Source organism: Rhineura floridana, chromosome 3, assembly GCF_030035675.1.
Source record: "Rhineura floridana isolate rRhiFlo1 chromosome 3, rRhiFlo1.hap2, whole genome shotgun sequence".
Taxonomy (NCBI): domain Eukaryota; kingdom Metazoa; phylum Chordata; class Lepidosauria; order Squamata; family Rhineuridae; genus Rhineura; species Rhineura floridana.
In genome coordinates, this window is record NC_084482.1 from 61,286,257 (window position 1) to 61,304,031 (window position 17,775).

At 42.8% G+C, this 17,775-nt stretch overlaps 1 protein-coding gene across 9 annotated transcripts in view; it reads left to right on the top strand.

Annotated features, from left to right (window-relative positions):
• Positions 1–79: 79 nt before the first annotated feature.
• The window catches only part of LOC133379950 (uncharacterized), a 39,338-nt gene continuing 21,642 nt past the window's right edge, over positions 80–17,775 (top strand). For 2 of the 9 annotated variants that reach the window (XM_061616201.1, XM_061616200.1), the window contains exons 1-6: positions 6,175–6,427; positions 6,653–6,834; positions 11,014–11,121; positions 13,300–13,375; positions 14,472–14,628; positions 15,311–15,356. In XM_061616201.1, coding sequence (XP_061472185.1) covers positions 6,798–6,834; positions 11,014–11,121; positions 13,300–13,375; positions 14,472–14,628; positions 15,311–15,356 — 424 coding nt within the window. In that variant the 5' untranslated portion in view covers positions 6,175–6,427; positions 6,653–6,797. Of the gene's footprint in view, positions 191–6,171; positions 6,428–6,652; positions 6,835–6,856; positions 6,944–11,013; positions 11,122–13,299; positions 13,376–14,471; positions 14,629–15,310; positions 15,357–17,775 lie in introns of those variants that run through there. The other 7 variants (XM_061616198.1, XM_061616196.1, XM_061616195.1 and 4 more) reach the window with 7 other exon arrangements.

Sequence of the window (17,775 nt, forward strand, 5' to 3'; positions counted from 1 at the left end):
GCCCATCGATCGCCGTTACTGTTCTCTAGGAGGCGCTATGCCTTCTTCAGACTCCGCCTCTACGACCTAACAAATTCTCCGTGTTTTTTTCGTACTTGCGAAGTGACTACTCACGGTAAGACAAGTCTCAGCCGTTATACTGGCTCCAGCGACCCCAGTGTTGCTGACATTCTTTGATGAGTACCAAAATGTAAGTGAACAAAGAAAGAGAATTCGCCCCCATCTACATCCCAAGCTACATCGTAGCTTGGGAGTTCTTTTCGATCCTTCCTTGTCTCTCGAGGCCCAGGTGGCCTCGGTGGCACGGAACGCTTTCTACCATCTTCGATTGGTAGCCCAGCTACGTCCCTATCTGGACAGTGATGACCTTGCCTCAGTTGTTCACGCTCTGGTAACTTCTAGGTTAGACTACTGCAATGCGCTCTACGTTGGGCTGCCCTTGAAGATAGTTCGGAAACTACAGTTAGTCCAGAATGCAGCGGCCAGACTATTGACGCGGACCAGACGGTCCGCTCATATAACACCTGTTCTGGCCCGTCTGCACTGGCTTCCTATTTGTTTCCGGGCTAAATTCAAAGTGCTGGTTTTGACCTATAAAGCCTTACACGGCATGGGACCGCAATACCTGGTGGAACGCCTCTCCCAATATGAAACTACCCATACACTGCGCTCGACATCTAAGGCCCTCCTCCGAGTGCCATCCCATCGAGAAGCTCGGAGGGCGGTGACTAGATCCAGGGCCTTTTCGGTGGTGGCCCCCGAATTGTGGAATAGTCTCCCCGATGAGGTACGCCTGGTGCCGACGCTGCTATCTTTTCGGCGCCAGGTGAAAACCTTTTTATACTCCCAGGCATTTTTTTTAAAAAAAATTAAATATTCTATTTTTAAAAAATTGTTTTATAGTGTATTTTAAAACAGTATTTCATTACTGGTATATTTTGATGTTGCTTGGTTTTTGTTCTTTGTTTGTTTTGCTTTTTGATTTTCTTATATTTGTTCTATTCATATATTTTCTTGTTTATCCTCTATGTACACCGCCCAGAGAGCCTTTTTGGCTTAGGGCGGTATATAAATTAAATTAAAATAAATAAATAAATACACAGAGGACAAACTGCCTTCACTGGCTCTGCTTTTGTTTTTAAGAGATGCTGGGTTTCAAACTTACGCTGTTGCCACACATCCTCTGATTCTGAGGTCCTCCTCGAATACCAGATCGCCGTCTCTTTTATCCTCCCCATCCCGCCCGTGTCATTACTCCAGAGAGGAAATGTTTCCTACATATGGCCTATTATTATAATTATCATCATCATCATCCCGCCCTTTTTCCAGAACTGGAACTCAAGGCAGCTTCCAGATAAGATGGATACATATTGTTACAAACATACAAAACTACCTTAAAAATCAGACTATTTGCAATATTAAAACCATTTAAACATACAGTTAAAATGTATCAAACTCAGTTAAACAGTAAAAAAACAACACAGCCCCCTCTGCAAGCCTCATCCTTATGAACCATCAGTTCTAAAAGCCTGTCGGAATAAAAAGGTCTTACTATATTCCAAGTTTGACCCCTGGCATCCAAAAGAGGGCTTGGGGATGAATTGCCTCTTTTCCATGCTCTTACAGCTGATTACATAAACATGTGGGTCCTTGCTGCACCTGAAGTCCTGACCATAGTCCAGTTATAGTGCACATCCTCATGAAGGTAATTGATCAAGGACTTAACACTGTCTTCCAATCAAAGAGATGCATTGCTATTTTGGTCATCCCTAAACTCCTGACATCTGAGACAGAAACTCTGACAAGTGCTGACAACCTAATTAGTGTTAAACAAATGAATGCCTGCCTAGCCCATAAAACAAGATCACTCACTAGCCAATAAGACCTAGACTGTCACTGTTTTGGGATAGGATTTAATCACATACAGCATATTTCGGTTGTGGGATTACAGCTGGTTTGGAGTTCTGGCACAACAAACCCACTTCGCCCAAAGACTGGACTTGTGTGATAACACTTGCTTTGATGCAGCGTCATCTGCAAATGGAAATGGACTACCTTCAAGTCAATCCCGACTTATGGCAACCCCATGAATAGAGTTTTCATGGTAAGCAATATTCAGAGGTGGTTTACCATTGCCTTCCTCTGAGGCTGAGAGGCAGTGCTGGCCCAAGGTCACTCAGTGAGCTTCATGGCTGTGTGGGGATTCGAACCCTGGTCTCCCAGGTCATAGTCCAACACCTTAACCAATCAGAATGAATGTTTATTAAATATCCAACAACAAATCAACACAAATTCATGAACATGATTCTATTTCCTGAATTTGTTTCATGGGGATTTTATCATAACATTCATTTTTGTAAATTTATTAAACACTGCACTTTGATAAAAAGTTTAATATTTAACATTATTAAACATTTCACACACAGGGGTAAATAGTTTAGTTCTTCTAATTAGATCCCTAAAGTATTGCTCTTCAGCCAAAGGGGTATTTGCGGTATAATTTATTACCAATTTATATAATCTTTCAACAGAATAATATTGTATGGATGTAAGAATTCTTTATTTTTTTTCTGGAAAATGTACAGAAAAGTGTAGCATAAAATGTATTAAAACATATAGTATCTAAAATCTTTCAATTCAACCTGTTTTTATTACAGATTAGCTTGAATTGTATATAAATTCAAATTCAATTTGAAGTTTGAGCTGTGTTTTTTTATTCATTCTTCCAAATTATTTCAAGAGAGAAAGTCCAAAAGACTTTATCTTTCAAAACTGTTTTGCTACAATCTGGTCTGTTGATGCCATGTCATGAAGCAATTTGGTAATATAACTTACAGGTTATTAAATGACAGGCAGACCCAGAATCTTTTATTTCAGTTTGGTATGTGATTTTATTTCCTTTATGAATAACCCACATGCAAGAATCTGAGTTCCAAAACGATATAGACAGAATTGGGGACACTGTTAGCATATTTGGAAATGCTGTTTGTTACAGGCTGCCATGGTCTGTTCTTGGTTCTCCCTTGCATGAACTCTGCTGTATGATTTAGGTCCAAATTCTTTGTCTGATTTATTTATGTCTACCTAGAAATAAGTTCCATGGAACTTACTCCCAGGTAAGTGTGTATTGGATTGCAGCCTCATTTTATTCTAGATTATTGTAGTTGTGGTGTTTGGTGTTTATGATTAATACTTTTTTGTATTTGTATATATAATAGAACAACATTAAAATTAACAACAAAATTTCAAGAGATACTGAGTTTTATCCAAAAGCAAGCAAAGGAGTATCATATAAAGAAGTAGGAAAATTTCCCAGGGATTTTTTAAAAAGTATTTTAGTGCATGTTGGTGTAAGATATGCTTTTCCCACTGTTTGAGGTTAAGCACTTAATACGAGTGTTTTTTTAAAAGGGTCAAACACATTCATGATAATAAGGAAATGGAGTTTTAGACCCTTTGGAGATCCACTATAAATTGTTTGCAAGGCACTTTGAGGGTAAAGTTGTTTGCCTCCATAACAATTGATGCCCCATCCACATTTACTGTAGTCCCCAATGAGGGGTCCAGTGCAACATCTGCTGCAACGTCTTGGGAACGGTTTTAATTGATGCAGCTGTGTGGACAAGGCGCTTGTGATTATATGACCAGCAATGTGTCCTCTCGATCCTTGCCCTTCTTGGTATATTAAAGCTTGCCAAAGACGTTTGACCAAGTGGATCCGGGGTGCAGTCAATTCATTGCTGCAGGAGGGAGTGGTTCCAGCCACCCTGAAAGAGGCAGTGATCCAACCACTCCTGAAAAAGCCCACCCTGGACCCATTGGTTTGCGATAGCCACCAACCAGTTGCAAACACCCCCTTCTTAGGGAAGGTGACTGAGAGGGTTGTGGCGCAGCAATTGCAAGTACTCTTGGATGAAACAGATTATCTTGACCCATTCCAGTCTGGGTTCAGGCTTGGTTATGGGACTGAATCAGCCTTGGTTGCCCTGATGGATGACCTTTATCAGGAGAAGGACAGGGGGAGTGCGACCCTGTTATTCTTACTTGATCTTGCAGTCGCTTTTGATACCATTGACCATGGTATCCTTCTGGGCCTACTTGGTGAGATGGGTATTGGAGGCACTGTTTTACAGTGGTTCCAATCCTATCTCCAAGGTCACTCTCAGAGAATAGCATTGGGTGATTGTCTTCTGGCTCCCTGGCAGTTGTGCTGTGGGGTGCCACAGGGTACCATCTTGTCCCCCCTGCTGTTTAACATCTATATTAAGCCCTTGGGAGCAGTCATCAGGAGCTTTGGGGTGAGGTGTCAGCAGTATGCTGATGATACCCAGCTCTATTTTTCCATAACATCTGAATGGGAGAGGCCGTGCAAGCCCTGGACTGGTGCCTGGACTCGGTGGTGGGCTGGATGAGGGCCAATAAACTGAGTCTGAATCCTAGCAAGATGGAGATGCTGTGGGTTGGTGGTTCCCGAGTTCAGATAATTGGTCAGTTGCCTGCTTTGAATAGGGGTGCTCCTGGATCCATCTTTGTCGCTAGAGGTCCAGTTAACCTCGTGGCTAGGAGTGCCTTTTACCAGCTTCAGCTGGTAAGACAGTTGCGGCCATTTCTGGACCGGGATAGCCTGACCACTGTTGCCCATGCACTGGTAACTTCCAGGCTGGATTACTGTAATACGCTCTATGTGGGGCTGCACTTGAGATCGGTCCGGAAGCTCCAGCTGGTGCAAAATGTGGCAGCAAGACTGCTCACTGGGGCAGGGTATCGCCAACATTTCACCCCATTACTGAAAGAATTGCACTGGCTACCTATTAGCTACTGGGCTAAGTTCAAGGTTCTAGTTTTAGTGTATAAAGGCCTATACAGCTTGTGACCAGAATACCTGAAAGACCGCCTTATGCCTTATATACCCAGTCGATCACTGCTCTCTGCAGGTGAAGGCCTCCTGCAGATACCATCTTATGAGGAGGTCCGTTCCGCACAACATAGGAAACGGACCTTAAGTGTTGTGGCACCTACTATTTGGAATTCCTTCCCCTTAAATATTAGACAGGCGCCATCTCTGTTATCTTTTCAGCATCTACTGAAGACCTTCCTCTTTCAACAAGACTTTTAAGTTGAGACCTTATCCCAGTCTGCATCTGTGTTGGAATTGCTTTTTAATACGCTTTTAAACCTTCTTTAAAAAAAATAGATGTTTTAAAACCTTTTTTTAAATTATGTTTTTTAACCTTTTTTAAAAATGTTTTTAAAAATGTTTTGTTTTAATATATTTTAAAGTCTGTTTTTATTATGTTTTAAAGTATTTTTTAGTGCTTTTGTTTGCCGCTCTGAGCTCCTACTGGGGGGAAGGGCGGGATATCAATCAAATAAATAAGTAAGTACAGTAAATAAGTAAAAGGGATGCTTATGGTCTGGGAATATGGAGCATTCTGTTCATGGTGTCTGTAATCTTGTAACTTTGGGAAGTGGATGTTCATGTTATCTATCATTGTTTAGTTTATTTAGTTTGGGGGTAAAATTTATGCTCTCTTCTTCAACTACTTTACAATGGCAGCTGATCAGGAAAAAACCCCACTGTTTTTATTAAAATAAGTAAGGTTGGAACCCTTTACACCAGGACTAAATAATGTGTGGCCCTCCAGATATCGTTGAATAACACCTTCCATCCTCCCTGACCACTGGCTATGCTAGCTGGGGCTGGTGGCAGCCCAACAACAAGGGTTTCCCACCCTTGCTATACACACGACACTGGAAAGAAGCATAACTGAAAGCAATGATACTTCTGAGTATGTACTGGATTGCATATTGTAATATGCTTAAGACATCAGATTTTGTTCCTTCGTGCAGTGAAGTGTTCCCAAAAGTGTTATTTAGTAACTATGGATATAGAATTGGAACCAGACTTAATTTAAAACCCACTCTAACCATGACTAAGTCTGAATCCAGCTTGTAATCTCTGAAGCTGTAATAAACAGAAGCTTGCAAACTCGACAAGCAAGTTTTTCTGACTTTGTGGCTGCCAAAACCTATAGGACCACCACTCCCTCTTTCATGATGTTATTGGACTACAACTCCCACCATCCCTGGCCATTGACCTCGTTGGCTGGGGCTGATGGGAATTGGAGTCTAGCAGCAAAAAGGCCACAGGTTCCCATACCTTTAGTTGAATAATTGTTTCAAGAGTTCGTTTCTTGTTAAGGATTCTACTGTAAACAGAAGATGGTTGGCTTGAGCAAAGAGCTGTTTTTCCAAAGTATGGGAGGGAACAAATTCCTGCAGGGCCGGTCGTGCTACTAACCATGAGTATGTGTTAGCGTACGTGGCAGAGAACAAACACGTCTCCTGCAACTTAAACTCGTTAGAACAGAGCATTCAATTTTTGGTACAAAATCCCTCTGCGCCACCGATTCGGGACTTGTTGCGGGTAAAGTATCAACGTTCCAATGCTAGTGGAATAGCCTAAAATGGGTAGAAGGGGGGAGCGATATCCAGCATCTGATCATTTTTCCGGGGCTAGATAAACTAACAATAGCCAAGAAATTTGCTGATGTGTTCCGCCCCCCGATTTTCAGCCTCCCATCAAGCAACACAATTTAATTTCTCTCTGCCCCTCTCTTTTTTCTTTCTCGTCCGTCTCCCCCACGTGCAGAGATAATGGCCTCTCCTAGAATGCTGCCTTATGTTTGCGGAAGGGACCGGCTGGCTGGCGGTTTCCACAGGGTGGAGACACAAGCGGTGGTTCTGTGGAATCTGCTCTAACTTACATCAGGTTGGGGAGGGCAAAGCCGAGCAGCATGAGTGGGAAAGAGCCGCTGCTGGGAACCCTAAAAGGTGAGGGAACGGGAAGGGGGGGAGAATGGAGATGGAGAGCGAGAGAGAGCGCGGAGTGTTGGCTGAAAAGAAGTGCGAAAACCATATTGACGTCTTTCAGTCAGTACAGGTGTGTAGTAACGGCCATAGGATTATCCATAGATTTTGGGAGTCAGGTAGAGCTGTTCTTATTTTGGCCGTAGTTGCCATGGAGAACAAATATGTTGTGGCAATGTTAGATGGAAGAGAGCAGTACTTTGACAAGCAGGTTTAATACCTCCCAATCCTAAAACTCTTTATTGAGAAACTCAAGTGACTTCAATGGCTCTTATCTTACATCCATGTTAAGACTGAATTTCTTGTACTCACCTTAACTTTCCGTGGGATCAGAGAAGTGGGAACTAGTAGCCCAAGACCTGCAAGATATCTGGACATGTGCCCTTACAGGTGCTTACAAAGAGTGATATTATTATCCAGTGCTGTACACGTCATTTTATCCTGTTTATATGCTATAATGGCAGGATTCATTTATGTTGCAGGAGGCAGTTTGGGGCAGATTCTCCTTTTGTGTTAGAGGAGGGCTGAAGCTCAATGGCAGAGCATCTGCTTTGCATACAGATGATCCCAAGTTCAATCCCCACTGGGAAAGACTTCTGGCTGAAACCCTGGGGAGCAGCTGCAAGTCAGTGCTGATAATACTAGAGGGATGACTGTTAGAAGGCAGATTCATGTGTTTTGCACTTATATAAGGAGGCTGCTCAGCACAGAAGCAAGAGACACATCTCCCCACTCCCCTTTGGATCCTGTCTTCTCTGCTACCCCATGGGAAAATATTTTTAGCACTTGTTATCAGATCAATTCATTTAAAACCCCATCTGAAGTTGTGGCAGGCCATCTTTGATGCCAGAAAAAGAGGCAAAAATGCTACTTCCTTATTGCCATGTTTGTTCTAGATAATGAAATTTTACCTTTTATTGGGACAACTCCCTGGGGAAAATGTGCAGTCACTGGAGTTCCACACAATGCTTTTTTATGTAGAAGGAAACTGCTAAAAAGGAATTCAAACAGAACAGTCTGATCAGCACAATCCTATGCATTTTTACGCAAAAGCCAGGCCCACTATGTTCATTGAGGCTTACTCCAGATAAGTATGCATTACATTGCAGTCTAAATTTATGCAGAAATGGGCTAGATTATTTTTCTCTATGGGTGCTGTATTTACTGTCAGTAGAGTCCTGTAGAACAAATTTGTAAGAATTACGGCTATAAACAGGAGGAGATAAAATGGCTGGGAGGAGTGGGGAGAAAGGACAGTGAATATTCTAAAGTTTGAAATCTTACACAGATAACAATTTTACTTTTCAGGCATGTTTTACAAAGGACTTGTTGAAAATTGCCCTGAAAAACAACATGCCTAATGTTTGTAACATAAAACTAGTTAGCTTTGGGTTTGCTAGATGTCGCTCATGTAAAGAGACTGAACCTTATTCTTAAACGTGACAGCCTCATAGGAAATAGTTGCTGTATCTTTCCCCAAAATGTCCATACCATAAATGGCACCACCAATAAACAAAGAGTTCTGTGACACCTTAAGAACCAAGACAGTTATTGTGAGCAAGAGACTTCAAGACTTCATCACATATGAAAAATGGAAATGGACTGCCTTCAAGTCGATTCTGACTTATGGTGACCCTATGAATAGGGTTTTCATGATAAGAGGTATTCAGAGGTGGCATCATTTTTATTTAAGCAATGCTACATGGCCTCCTTATTCCCCCCCCCCCCGGCTTTATTTTATTTTATTTTATTTACTCTGATTGTAGGGCTGTGAGTGCACATCCATCTCGCCACCCACTATTAGTTTATAATAAATGGATGTCTCCAAAACAGAGTTGAGAGGAATAGCCAGCATCATCTAATGGCTAGAGTGTTAGACTAGGATCCAAGAGACCAGGGTGCAGATATCCTCTCACCCATGCAGCTCACTGGGTGACCTCGGGCTCTTCATTGCACAGTGCTGTTGTGAGGATAAAATGGAGTGTGTGTTAATCATGTGCATCAACGTAAGCTTTGTATAGGGTAGAATATAAGTAAAACAATAAAAATGGTACAAACATCATCCTTGTTTTAAAAGAGGGAAGAGTTGGGAGGGTATTTATCCTCTGCAGTGTTTATCCAGCAGGTGAAAGAGGAGCTTTGTTGGAAGAGAACATCTCTCTCAAGTTGGCCTCAAGTGGGATAAAAGGGTGGAGTATGCACTCAAAAGAGAACAGTCAATATTTGCAAAACCTGGCCCTTGCTTGAGGACTTTTACCACATTTAATTATTTATTTCTTTTAAATATTTCCTTACCACCCTTTTGCTCCAAGAACACCAGAAGTAAGTTAGACTTGGATTGTATCCATCTAAGTTCTACTCAGAGTAGGCCCGTTGAAAGTGATGGTCCTAAATTAGTCTTGTCCATGAATTTTAATGGGTCTACTCTGAACAAATAATAAAAATAATAACAATAATTTAATTTGTGGGTCGCCTATCTGGCCAATGGCCACTCTAGGCGACGTACAATTTAACAACAATACATTACATCATAATAAAATCATAAAATACAATATAACAATAAAACAATAAAACAGTTCCAGTACAGAGTAGTAGGCTATTGGTCGTAAAAATTTAACCCTCCCCGTAAGTCCCAAAGGCCTGTCTGAAGAGCCAGGTCTTCAAAGCTTGGCGGAATACATTCAGGGAAGGGGCATGTCGAAGGTCATACGGGAGGGAGTTCCAGAGAGTGGGGGCCGCCACTGAAAATGCCCTCTCTCTTGTCCCCGCCAACCTAGCTGTTTTAGTTGGCAGGATTGAGAGAAGGTCCTGTGTGGCTGATCTTGTTGGGCGGCATGGTTGGTGGCGCTGGAGGTGCTCCATCAGATAAACTGGGCCGAGACCGTATAGGGATTTAAAGGTTAATACCAACACCTTGAATTGGGCCCGGAAAATAACTGGGAGCCAGTGTAGGTCGAACAACACTGGGGTGATGTGTTCCCGGCGGCGACAGTTTGTAAGTAGTAAAACAAGGCTAACGTTGGCTGCAACCCGTAAAATAAAACACAATGGACACAGTGCACTGGGGAAGTTTTCTTATGCAAGCCCTATTGAAATGGATAGGAGCAGGTTTTCATTTCAGAGGGGCTTGCTCAAGAGAACATCCTGGTGTGGATTGTGCCTTGTACTAAAGAAATGGAAGCAACAGAGAGTCTAACAGTATGATCCTATGCATTTCACCGCATCATCTTAAACGACAAAGAAGTTTATATGGGGGTAGGGGCTCTCCTAGATATAGTCTGTTTAGGGCTTTAAAGGTAGAAACAAGCACCTACAACCATTCCCTGAAACAAAGAGACAAGCAATGAAACTAAGCAAGAATAAGATAAATATATTCTCTGCATCCAGTTCCACTCCCTGTTGGGCACTGGTAAACTGGTTGCAGCTTCTAGACAGTTGGATAACAGCAGCACATAAAGCATGCTATAGGGACCAGTTCGAGAGGGTCAATCTATCTCCAAGAAGAGGCAGAAAGATTCATGCACGCATTTTTGTAAATCTGTTGCTTGTTCAGCTATCAGTGTTCACAGAACTGTAAAGTGACCCTGCAAATATTGGCCCTAGATGTATTTATTCACTTAGTATATTTACATCCTGTCTTTCTTCCACTATGGAATTCAAAGTAGTGTACATAGGGTTCCCATGCATCTCCTGTAGGCACTGGCCTGCTTAGCTTCAGCAAGGAGGTGGCATCATGTGCCTCCAGAGCGTGCCCTGGGACCCAAAGCTGTGTTCTCTGAGATTGTGTACATGTCATGATCAGGCTACCAGTAACCTTGTGGTTTCTCAGTGGTTGGGGTCAGTAACTGGATGGCCATGGACTAAATTTGGCCAGCTCAGAGGCACAAGCGGGGTGGGAAGTTAGTGGCTTCTGTGACATAGGATTTGCCAGCTAGCTACTTTCGGGGATGGGTTTGGAGAATTGTCCTTCGTAAAATGGCCTTCTGTACTATGTTCCAGTTGCATGGTCTTTTCAGTTAGCACTATGGTATCTTGCTGAAGAAAACTGTAGCAAAATTGCAAATGACGTATGGTAACTGTTTCTATTGCCAGTCTGTATTTGAAGTGTAGCATTTTTTGGATATATATTCTGTTTTCTTGCAGTCTGTATTCTCAACCTGCAGGGAAGCTGCAGCCCTTACACAGACACCTCCCCACACATACAACCCTTTTGTGAGGTCCTAGAGATGATCCTTCGGAAAGGAATAAAACGTGAGTGGTGCTTTTTTTGTTTCATAGAGAACACTGTGTGGGTAATACACATGGGAGGATTTTGAGGGGAGGGTCACACTGCAGATGGGGACAGTAGTGGAACAGGACCAGCTTTGAACTGTCCAAGTAAAGGTGGGAGATAAGTACCTTTAACACTAATAATTGAATACCTGAAGGTTCACCTCCTCCTTTGTGTATCTACCTGGACCTTGAAATCAGCTTCAGGGCTTTAGTTCTGTGAAGACGATCTCACTGCCAAGTGAGGTGTGACGTGCCATTTCCAAGTTTTGGGGGACTCTTGGGCAGGACACCCTCAGTATGCTCCCTCACTCAGTGTGTCTACCCCCCTATTGCCATTGTTGTCAGCTGTTCCTGGCTCCCCTATTGCTATCACCTGCTTCGGTTGTTTGCTTGCATTGGTGAGAGGCAGACGAACAAACAGGTTGCAGTGGTGCAGAGGAGGAGCAGGTCCAGGGGACTCTTGTCATTGGGGTATGGGGCTTAGGCAGGTGCTTGGCAATGCCAGTCCTTGACCCTGGCCCCGGGTGTGATGGGTAGCTTCTAGGGAGGGGGCCTATGCAGTGATGGCACTTTCAGCAGCGGAATATTATCCCCAGAAAGGCTCACCTGGCGCCTTCTTTGGGGCAATTTTGTCATCAGGAAAAGACCTTTTTTATTTTCCCAAGCCTTTGAAGAGCACTGATCTCATAAATTCTGTTAAAATCTACTGCTTTGTTTTATGGTTCATTGTTGCATCTTATTATTTTATTGGAACTGTAAGCCACCCAGGGAATATTTGTTATTGGAAAGCATATAGATGTGGTAAATAAAATAAGCAGCAAATATAATAGAGCATGCCATTTGCCTATCTGTGTCAGTGTGAGGTTTGTCAATGTCATATCCCACTTTTTTAAAAAGACATGCGTCCCAAATGTCTGGCATAATGCTGTAGCATTTGGTCAGGAAGGGTGCATGTTCCATGGATATATATGAAATATTTGTTTGATTCATTTGTTCAGTCATTCATTCCCAACTCTGCTATTCATAGAGCACTCACAATTATTTATGTCAAGAGGAAAAGTGTACAATGCAACAACTGCAATAATAAAATCTAAGATCCAAGGAAGGCCCAAAATTCAGGAGAAGTAGATGATGGGGAACCTGTAGCTCTCCAGATGCTTTTGGGACCCCAGCTTCCATCAGCTCCAGCAGGCATGGCCAGTGATCAAGGATAATTGGGAGTTGACATCCAACAATATCTGGAAGCCCACCCGTTAGCCACCCCTGTAATCAGGGAAGGATGGATGAAGCACTCCTTTTGCTACATATTGTGTATCTGAAATAAATAATGTAACTAGGAGTATGCCTGTACATTACAGATTACACACCTCTCCATTGTAACGCTCTTGGCTACTTCCCAAAGTACCTTGACCACTATAGTTCTTATAATGCAGGGAGGTCTTGGTACCCTCACAAAACTAATTGCCAGGGTTCCTTTCATGAATGCAATTTAAAATTGTTTTAGGATTGCAGTGTGGTTCAGGCATGTCCTGTGAGGGAGCTTGTAGTGGCAATGTAGGCCACCACTGCAGAATGGCGACCAAGGAGAGAGAGCGATTCATGTCTTTTTGCAGATATCAAGGAAAGGGCCGTAGCTCAGTGGTAGAGCATCTGCCTTGCGTGCAGAAGGTCCCAAATTCAATCCCCGACATCTCCGGGTGGGGATGGGAGAGAACCCTGCCTGAAACCCTGGAGAGCCACTGCCAGTCAGTGTAGACAGTACTGAGCTAGATGAACCAATGATCTGACTCGGTATATGGCAGCTTCCTCTGTTCCTATGGATGGGTTGTCATTTGCAAAATCTACATGCTGTTAATGCAGGTGTGATGGGTTTGGGTTTGGGTTTTGTTTTTTTACAGTGGAAAAGTTCACAACTGTGCAGACTGTGTGAGGCCTTTTGCTATTCACAGATTATTGATGCATGTACAGAGTGACCTGGACCCTGCCCAGTTGCTTTGCAGTGACAGTAGCCTGTAGCAGTATCCTGAACCCCCAAGGGGTGCTCTAATTGACCCTTTTCTGCTGGCAAGGAAATGGTGTCAGTACTCTTTGGCTGTGCAGTGCAGCACTTTGCTGTGTTACTATTCTTGCTAAAGGAAGTCTTCTTGTCTTGTTCAGAGCCAGTTCTGGGGTTCAAGAGAAAGAACTATTGGCACTGGCTAGAACAGCTTCCACATCAGGAGACCCATCCCAGGTGGGTGGTCTGTAGTAGCACTTAATGATGCTGTAGAGACAAGAGGAACTGAGTTTCTCTTCTACTGTTTCCTCTTTTATTATAATGATAACAAACTTGTATTCATTTTCTGCTTTTTCTTGGCTTCCTCTCACTGTTGTTCTTTTTAACCTGAAACTTGTAAAAGAGTTCTATTGTGGTCATACGCTGTTTGTGGGCATCCCATAGACATAGGGGTGGCCCCTGTGGGAATCGGGATACTGGACTAGAAAGGTCTCTGATCCAACAGGGCTGTTCTTATGTTCTGAGGTTGTACTAGAGTTGTCCCATAATTGGAGATTCTTGTAGGTTTTTTTTAACATTAAGTTTTTTAAAAGGTTCTGAAGTACATTACAGAAAAGGAAAGGATCAAACAACAACATAAAACATCCGAATTCCCACATCCCAATACATAAACAAACAACCTGCCAAAATATACACAGAAGCAAAATTACGCAGGTACATCCAGCATAACATATCAGGGTATTCTAAAACAAACAACTCCCCCTCCAAGCTTCAAATGAATCACAGATGAGGGACTCAGTTCTATCCAAGACAGAAGACAGAGAGCCTAAACAACCATAACTCAAGATAAAATGCCTCACCAAAAAGGAGCTGTGAGTGTGAGGAGGTGGGGTTCATTCAGAGTTGAGTTGTTAAAGGATTCTTCTAGTTTTTTTTAATGAGCCTGGCGGGTTTTGTTTTTGCATTACCTTCTTTTAAGTTCAAAAATGTATATATAGTGGCCATTTTCCTTTAGACTCCATTTTACCATGACCTCCTTTGAACTCTGTCAACCATTTGATGTCATTATGATAGGTGAATGGCAGGTGGGTGGGTGGTCCTGCTCACCTGTCAAAGTTGTCCTGGGTGGGCAGGAGTGGGGGCATTAGGATTTGGCCCAGCAGCTGGATCCAGTTCTTCACCCATGCTAAAAAGATTTTAGGGTGTGCATAATTTTTCTGCCTGGAGTACAATCGTCCCCATTTTAAGTGACTTGAACATTGTTTCTATTTGGTTGAAGCAAGTTTTAAAATTAAAGTGAAGTTCATGATAACAAGGTATTTTCGTCCTATAGCATGGCCCTTCTGTCAATGATGATTGAGAAAACTAATTCTTGTGAGAAGGTGCTGACAGCACAAGGACGAGGGCGGTACTTCCTGCGTTTGGCTTTGAATGGGAAGTTACTAGCTGTTGCTATTCAGCAGCTGATCAGATCTCGCAGGCTGCTTGAGGTTGGTACATTGCATAATTCAGAGGAATTAAGAAGAAGTTAATTTTGAATAATATAAGTACTCTGACTCCTGTCTTTGTTATGCTTTTTTTCTGGGGCCTGTATCAGGAAGACACTTGAGATAGTAGGTGTGTTCTGAGAAAGACCTGGTCTATGAGATATTCCAGTATTCATATAGGGTTTTCTATGCTTGTAGTCTTGAAACCAGTTCTGTTTTGACTGTACCCAGGCTAGGGGTGATGCTCTTTAAATGCCTCAGTTTATCAGGTCAAAAGCAGAAAGAAGCCACAATTGTCCTTTATAACTTGGCAGTTCAAACGATAGTCCAGTCTGTAACTCTGTGGCAGAGCCTCTGCTTTGGCTGCATAATGTCCCAGGTTCAGCCCTTGGTGTTTCCACACAGATCTGTGAAAGATTCCTGCCTGCAACCCTGGATAGTCACTGCCAGTCAGCATCAACAATACTGAGTGAGATGAACCAATTGTCTAACTCAGTATAAGGCAGCTTCCTTTGCTCCAATTGGCAGCATCCCAATTTCCTAAATCTAAAATCCCCCCCCAAAACCCCAAACCTAAATTAACTCTCCCTTCTGGATATTCTGATTGTGAATTATTGTCTCCTGTTTCTGATGTGTGTGGCCAACTTAGTTAAATTATTATAATTATTCAGGTTTTTTATTTCAGTTGTATGATCCAGTGACCTCCATCTTGGGCAATGAAGATTTTTCTGGTAAGAGTCATCTGTGTCCTCTCATTGCATTCTGAGGACTGCATGACAATCATCAGACTGCATCTGATGAAGTGACCTCTTATTCCCCCAAAGGTTACGCCTTAATAAATTGGTAAGCCTTGAAGGTGCTGCAAGACTCCTTGTTTCTTTGCTGCAAAATATACCCTGGAAAGTTTGACAAATGTTGTGAAAAACATTTTTCATACTGCTGTAGTGTTGAATGGGACTGTAAATAGAGTTATTAAAATGTATCATGCTTTATAATGATCCTATATTTGAATTGCTTGGTTTTACACTGTATAATTTAAAGTTGAAATGGCACCAGATCTCAATGGCAGCATTCTGTGTCAAAATTTATTCTGCACCTGTGTGTAAAATTCAGGTTGTGCTAAATGCTGGGAGAGAGGCAGCTGAAAGTGCAGTTTGGGTGCGGAGGAGGGGGTGCTGATCCCTTCCCCCCATGCTTTCCCCCCCAAACCCCCTCTACTTATTCCCAAATGGTTTTCATTTCCATTCGGGGTTACTTTCAGCTTTGAAGCCCCACTGGAGAAAAACAAATTGGGGGATGAGGGTGGGGGGAGCAAAAGAAGGGCAAGAGAAGTTCAGCACCCTCCTCCTTCTGCCCACAATATGGCACTTTAATTTGCTTTCCTCACCCCTGGCTTGATAAGAGATCAGTAAACTGATTCTGATACACAGGTCTGTTGCCACCCTGTCTAGTTTGTCCCTGTGATGTGTTGCATATTGGCTGTGTAGCAATTATTATTAATATGATACAGTTAACGATTAGAAAAACCCTTAGCATCCTCAGGGTTGCTCGTTACAAAGCTGTGAACTGGCATATGCACTCTTGTTTCCGGGCAGCGCTGTGGTGACTGGGGAGCTGCTTACGGCTTCACAAATAGTTTTTCTACCTAAGATGAATGTACAGGTTGAAAGTGTTTGTAGATGCTCATTCTTGTTGGGATAAATAACTAGGAGACTCAGTTGGTTCCTGGATAAATCAGTTGAGGCTTTGGGCTTGTTTTGCTTATCCTTTGATGTCGTAGAATTATTACCTTCAGAAGCAAAGGATGTCTTTTTGCTGAAGACACAAAAACTGAAAGAGGAGTTGTTTTCCCTACAGGTCCAGATGTACTGTAATCTCATTGATGGGTTTTGAGTAAGATCTCGTGACTTCTTGAAAGAATAAACAGTCCATCGCCACAAAGTGGCCTTGGATCAGTTTTTGTGGTATTCTATGTCTTCGTTCCTTTGTTTGCAAAACGGGGTTTTCAACAGCCTGTTTGGGATGCTGGGAAGTTATGTTCCAGATGGCAATGCAAGTGTTGATTATTATAACCAAATTTTATCTGGGTTCCTTCTTCAAGGGCTGCCATCTCTCTAGAAAACATTTTATTTATTTGGTCAGGCTCATAGCACAGTATGCTAAAAGCCAGCCTCAATACAATTGTCTTGCATCTGTTCCAGAAGATGCACAGACTTGTGCTTTGGCGACTCTCTTGGCAAAGAGGATTCCAAAGCTGAGAGGCAGAGAACCTCTCCTGGTTGGCTCATAGGTGGAATCCTTAAAAAGTATTTTTGTTCAGTCATAAAGATTGTGGGATGGTAGAGCATAGGTGTGGAGGAAGATTCTCAAGTACATTGAGCTCACATTGTGTAGGGTTCCCCCCCCTTGCCACAACACCAACATGTGATTTTTACTATAGATGAGCAAGTCACAGAACCAGTGCAGAGAACACATTCGACACAGCACCAAGGAGGGAACTCTTTGCCAAAGGCTCCTTGCTTTGTGGTGGGTGGGGAGGAGTGGGGCTTTTCTTGCATTTTCAGTGCAGTCTTAAATTGCCACACCGAAGGCACAGAGCACCTTCCATGCAGAAATGCTGACCCCTCCAATTCTGATTTGTCATCTAGGCCAACAACGATGCTAGATGATGAGGTGGCTAAGGCAGTACATTTTAGTTATTTGTGTGCCCTATAAACCTGTGGCTGGTTGCAGCATGCTGTGAGGCCCTGTACCTGTGAAAAGGCATGTAACTGATGGGAGCCTCTCCAGTAGCTCCGCCCCCCTCTTGCCAGTTAATGCCTCTGTGCCCTCCCTCCTTTAGCAGCTGCTTTTTTGCCTTTCTCATTCTGACATCCTCCTTTCTAGGCTCCCAGATTTTCTGGTCTTTTTTATAAGCTATGAAGGCAAGGCAGATGTGCTGCTGCGTGATTGCCTTGCTGCGAGAGCTATCTGTATGGTATTTAACAATGTCTGTGTTGAGTTCTTGGATCATTACAACCGTTCTTTACCTCCAGCTAGTCAATGTATTACAAATGTCTCTGTGAAGTGCAAGACGTTTGGTGATTACAGCATTGCTGTCTGGGGGCCTCACAGATATGATGAAGACCTTCACACGTTAAGACACGTGCA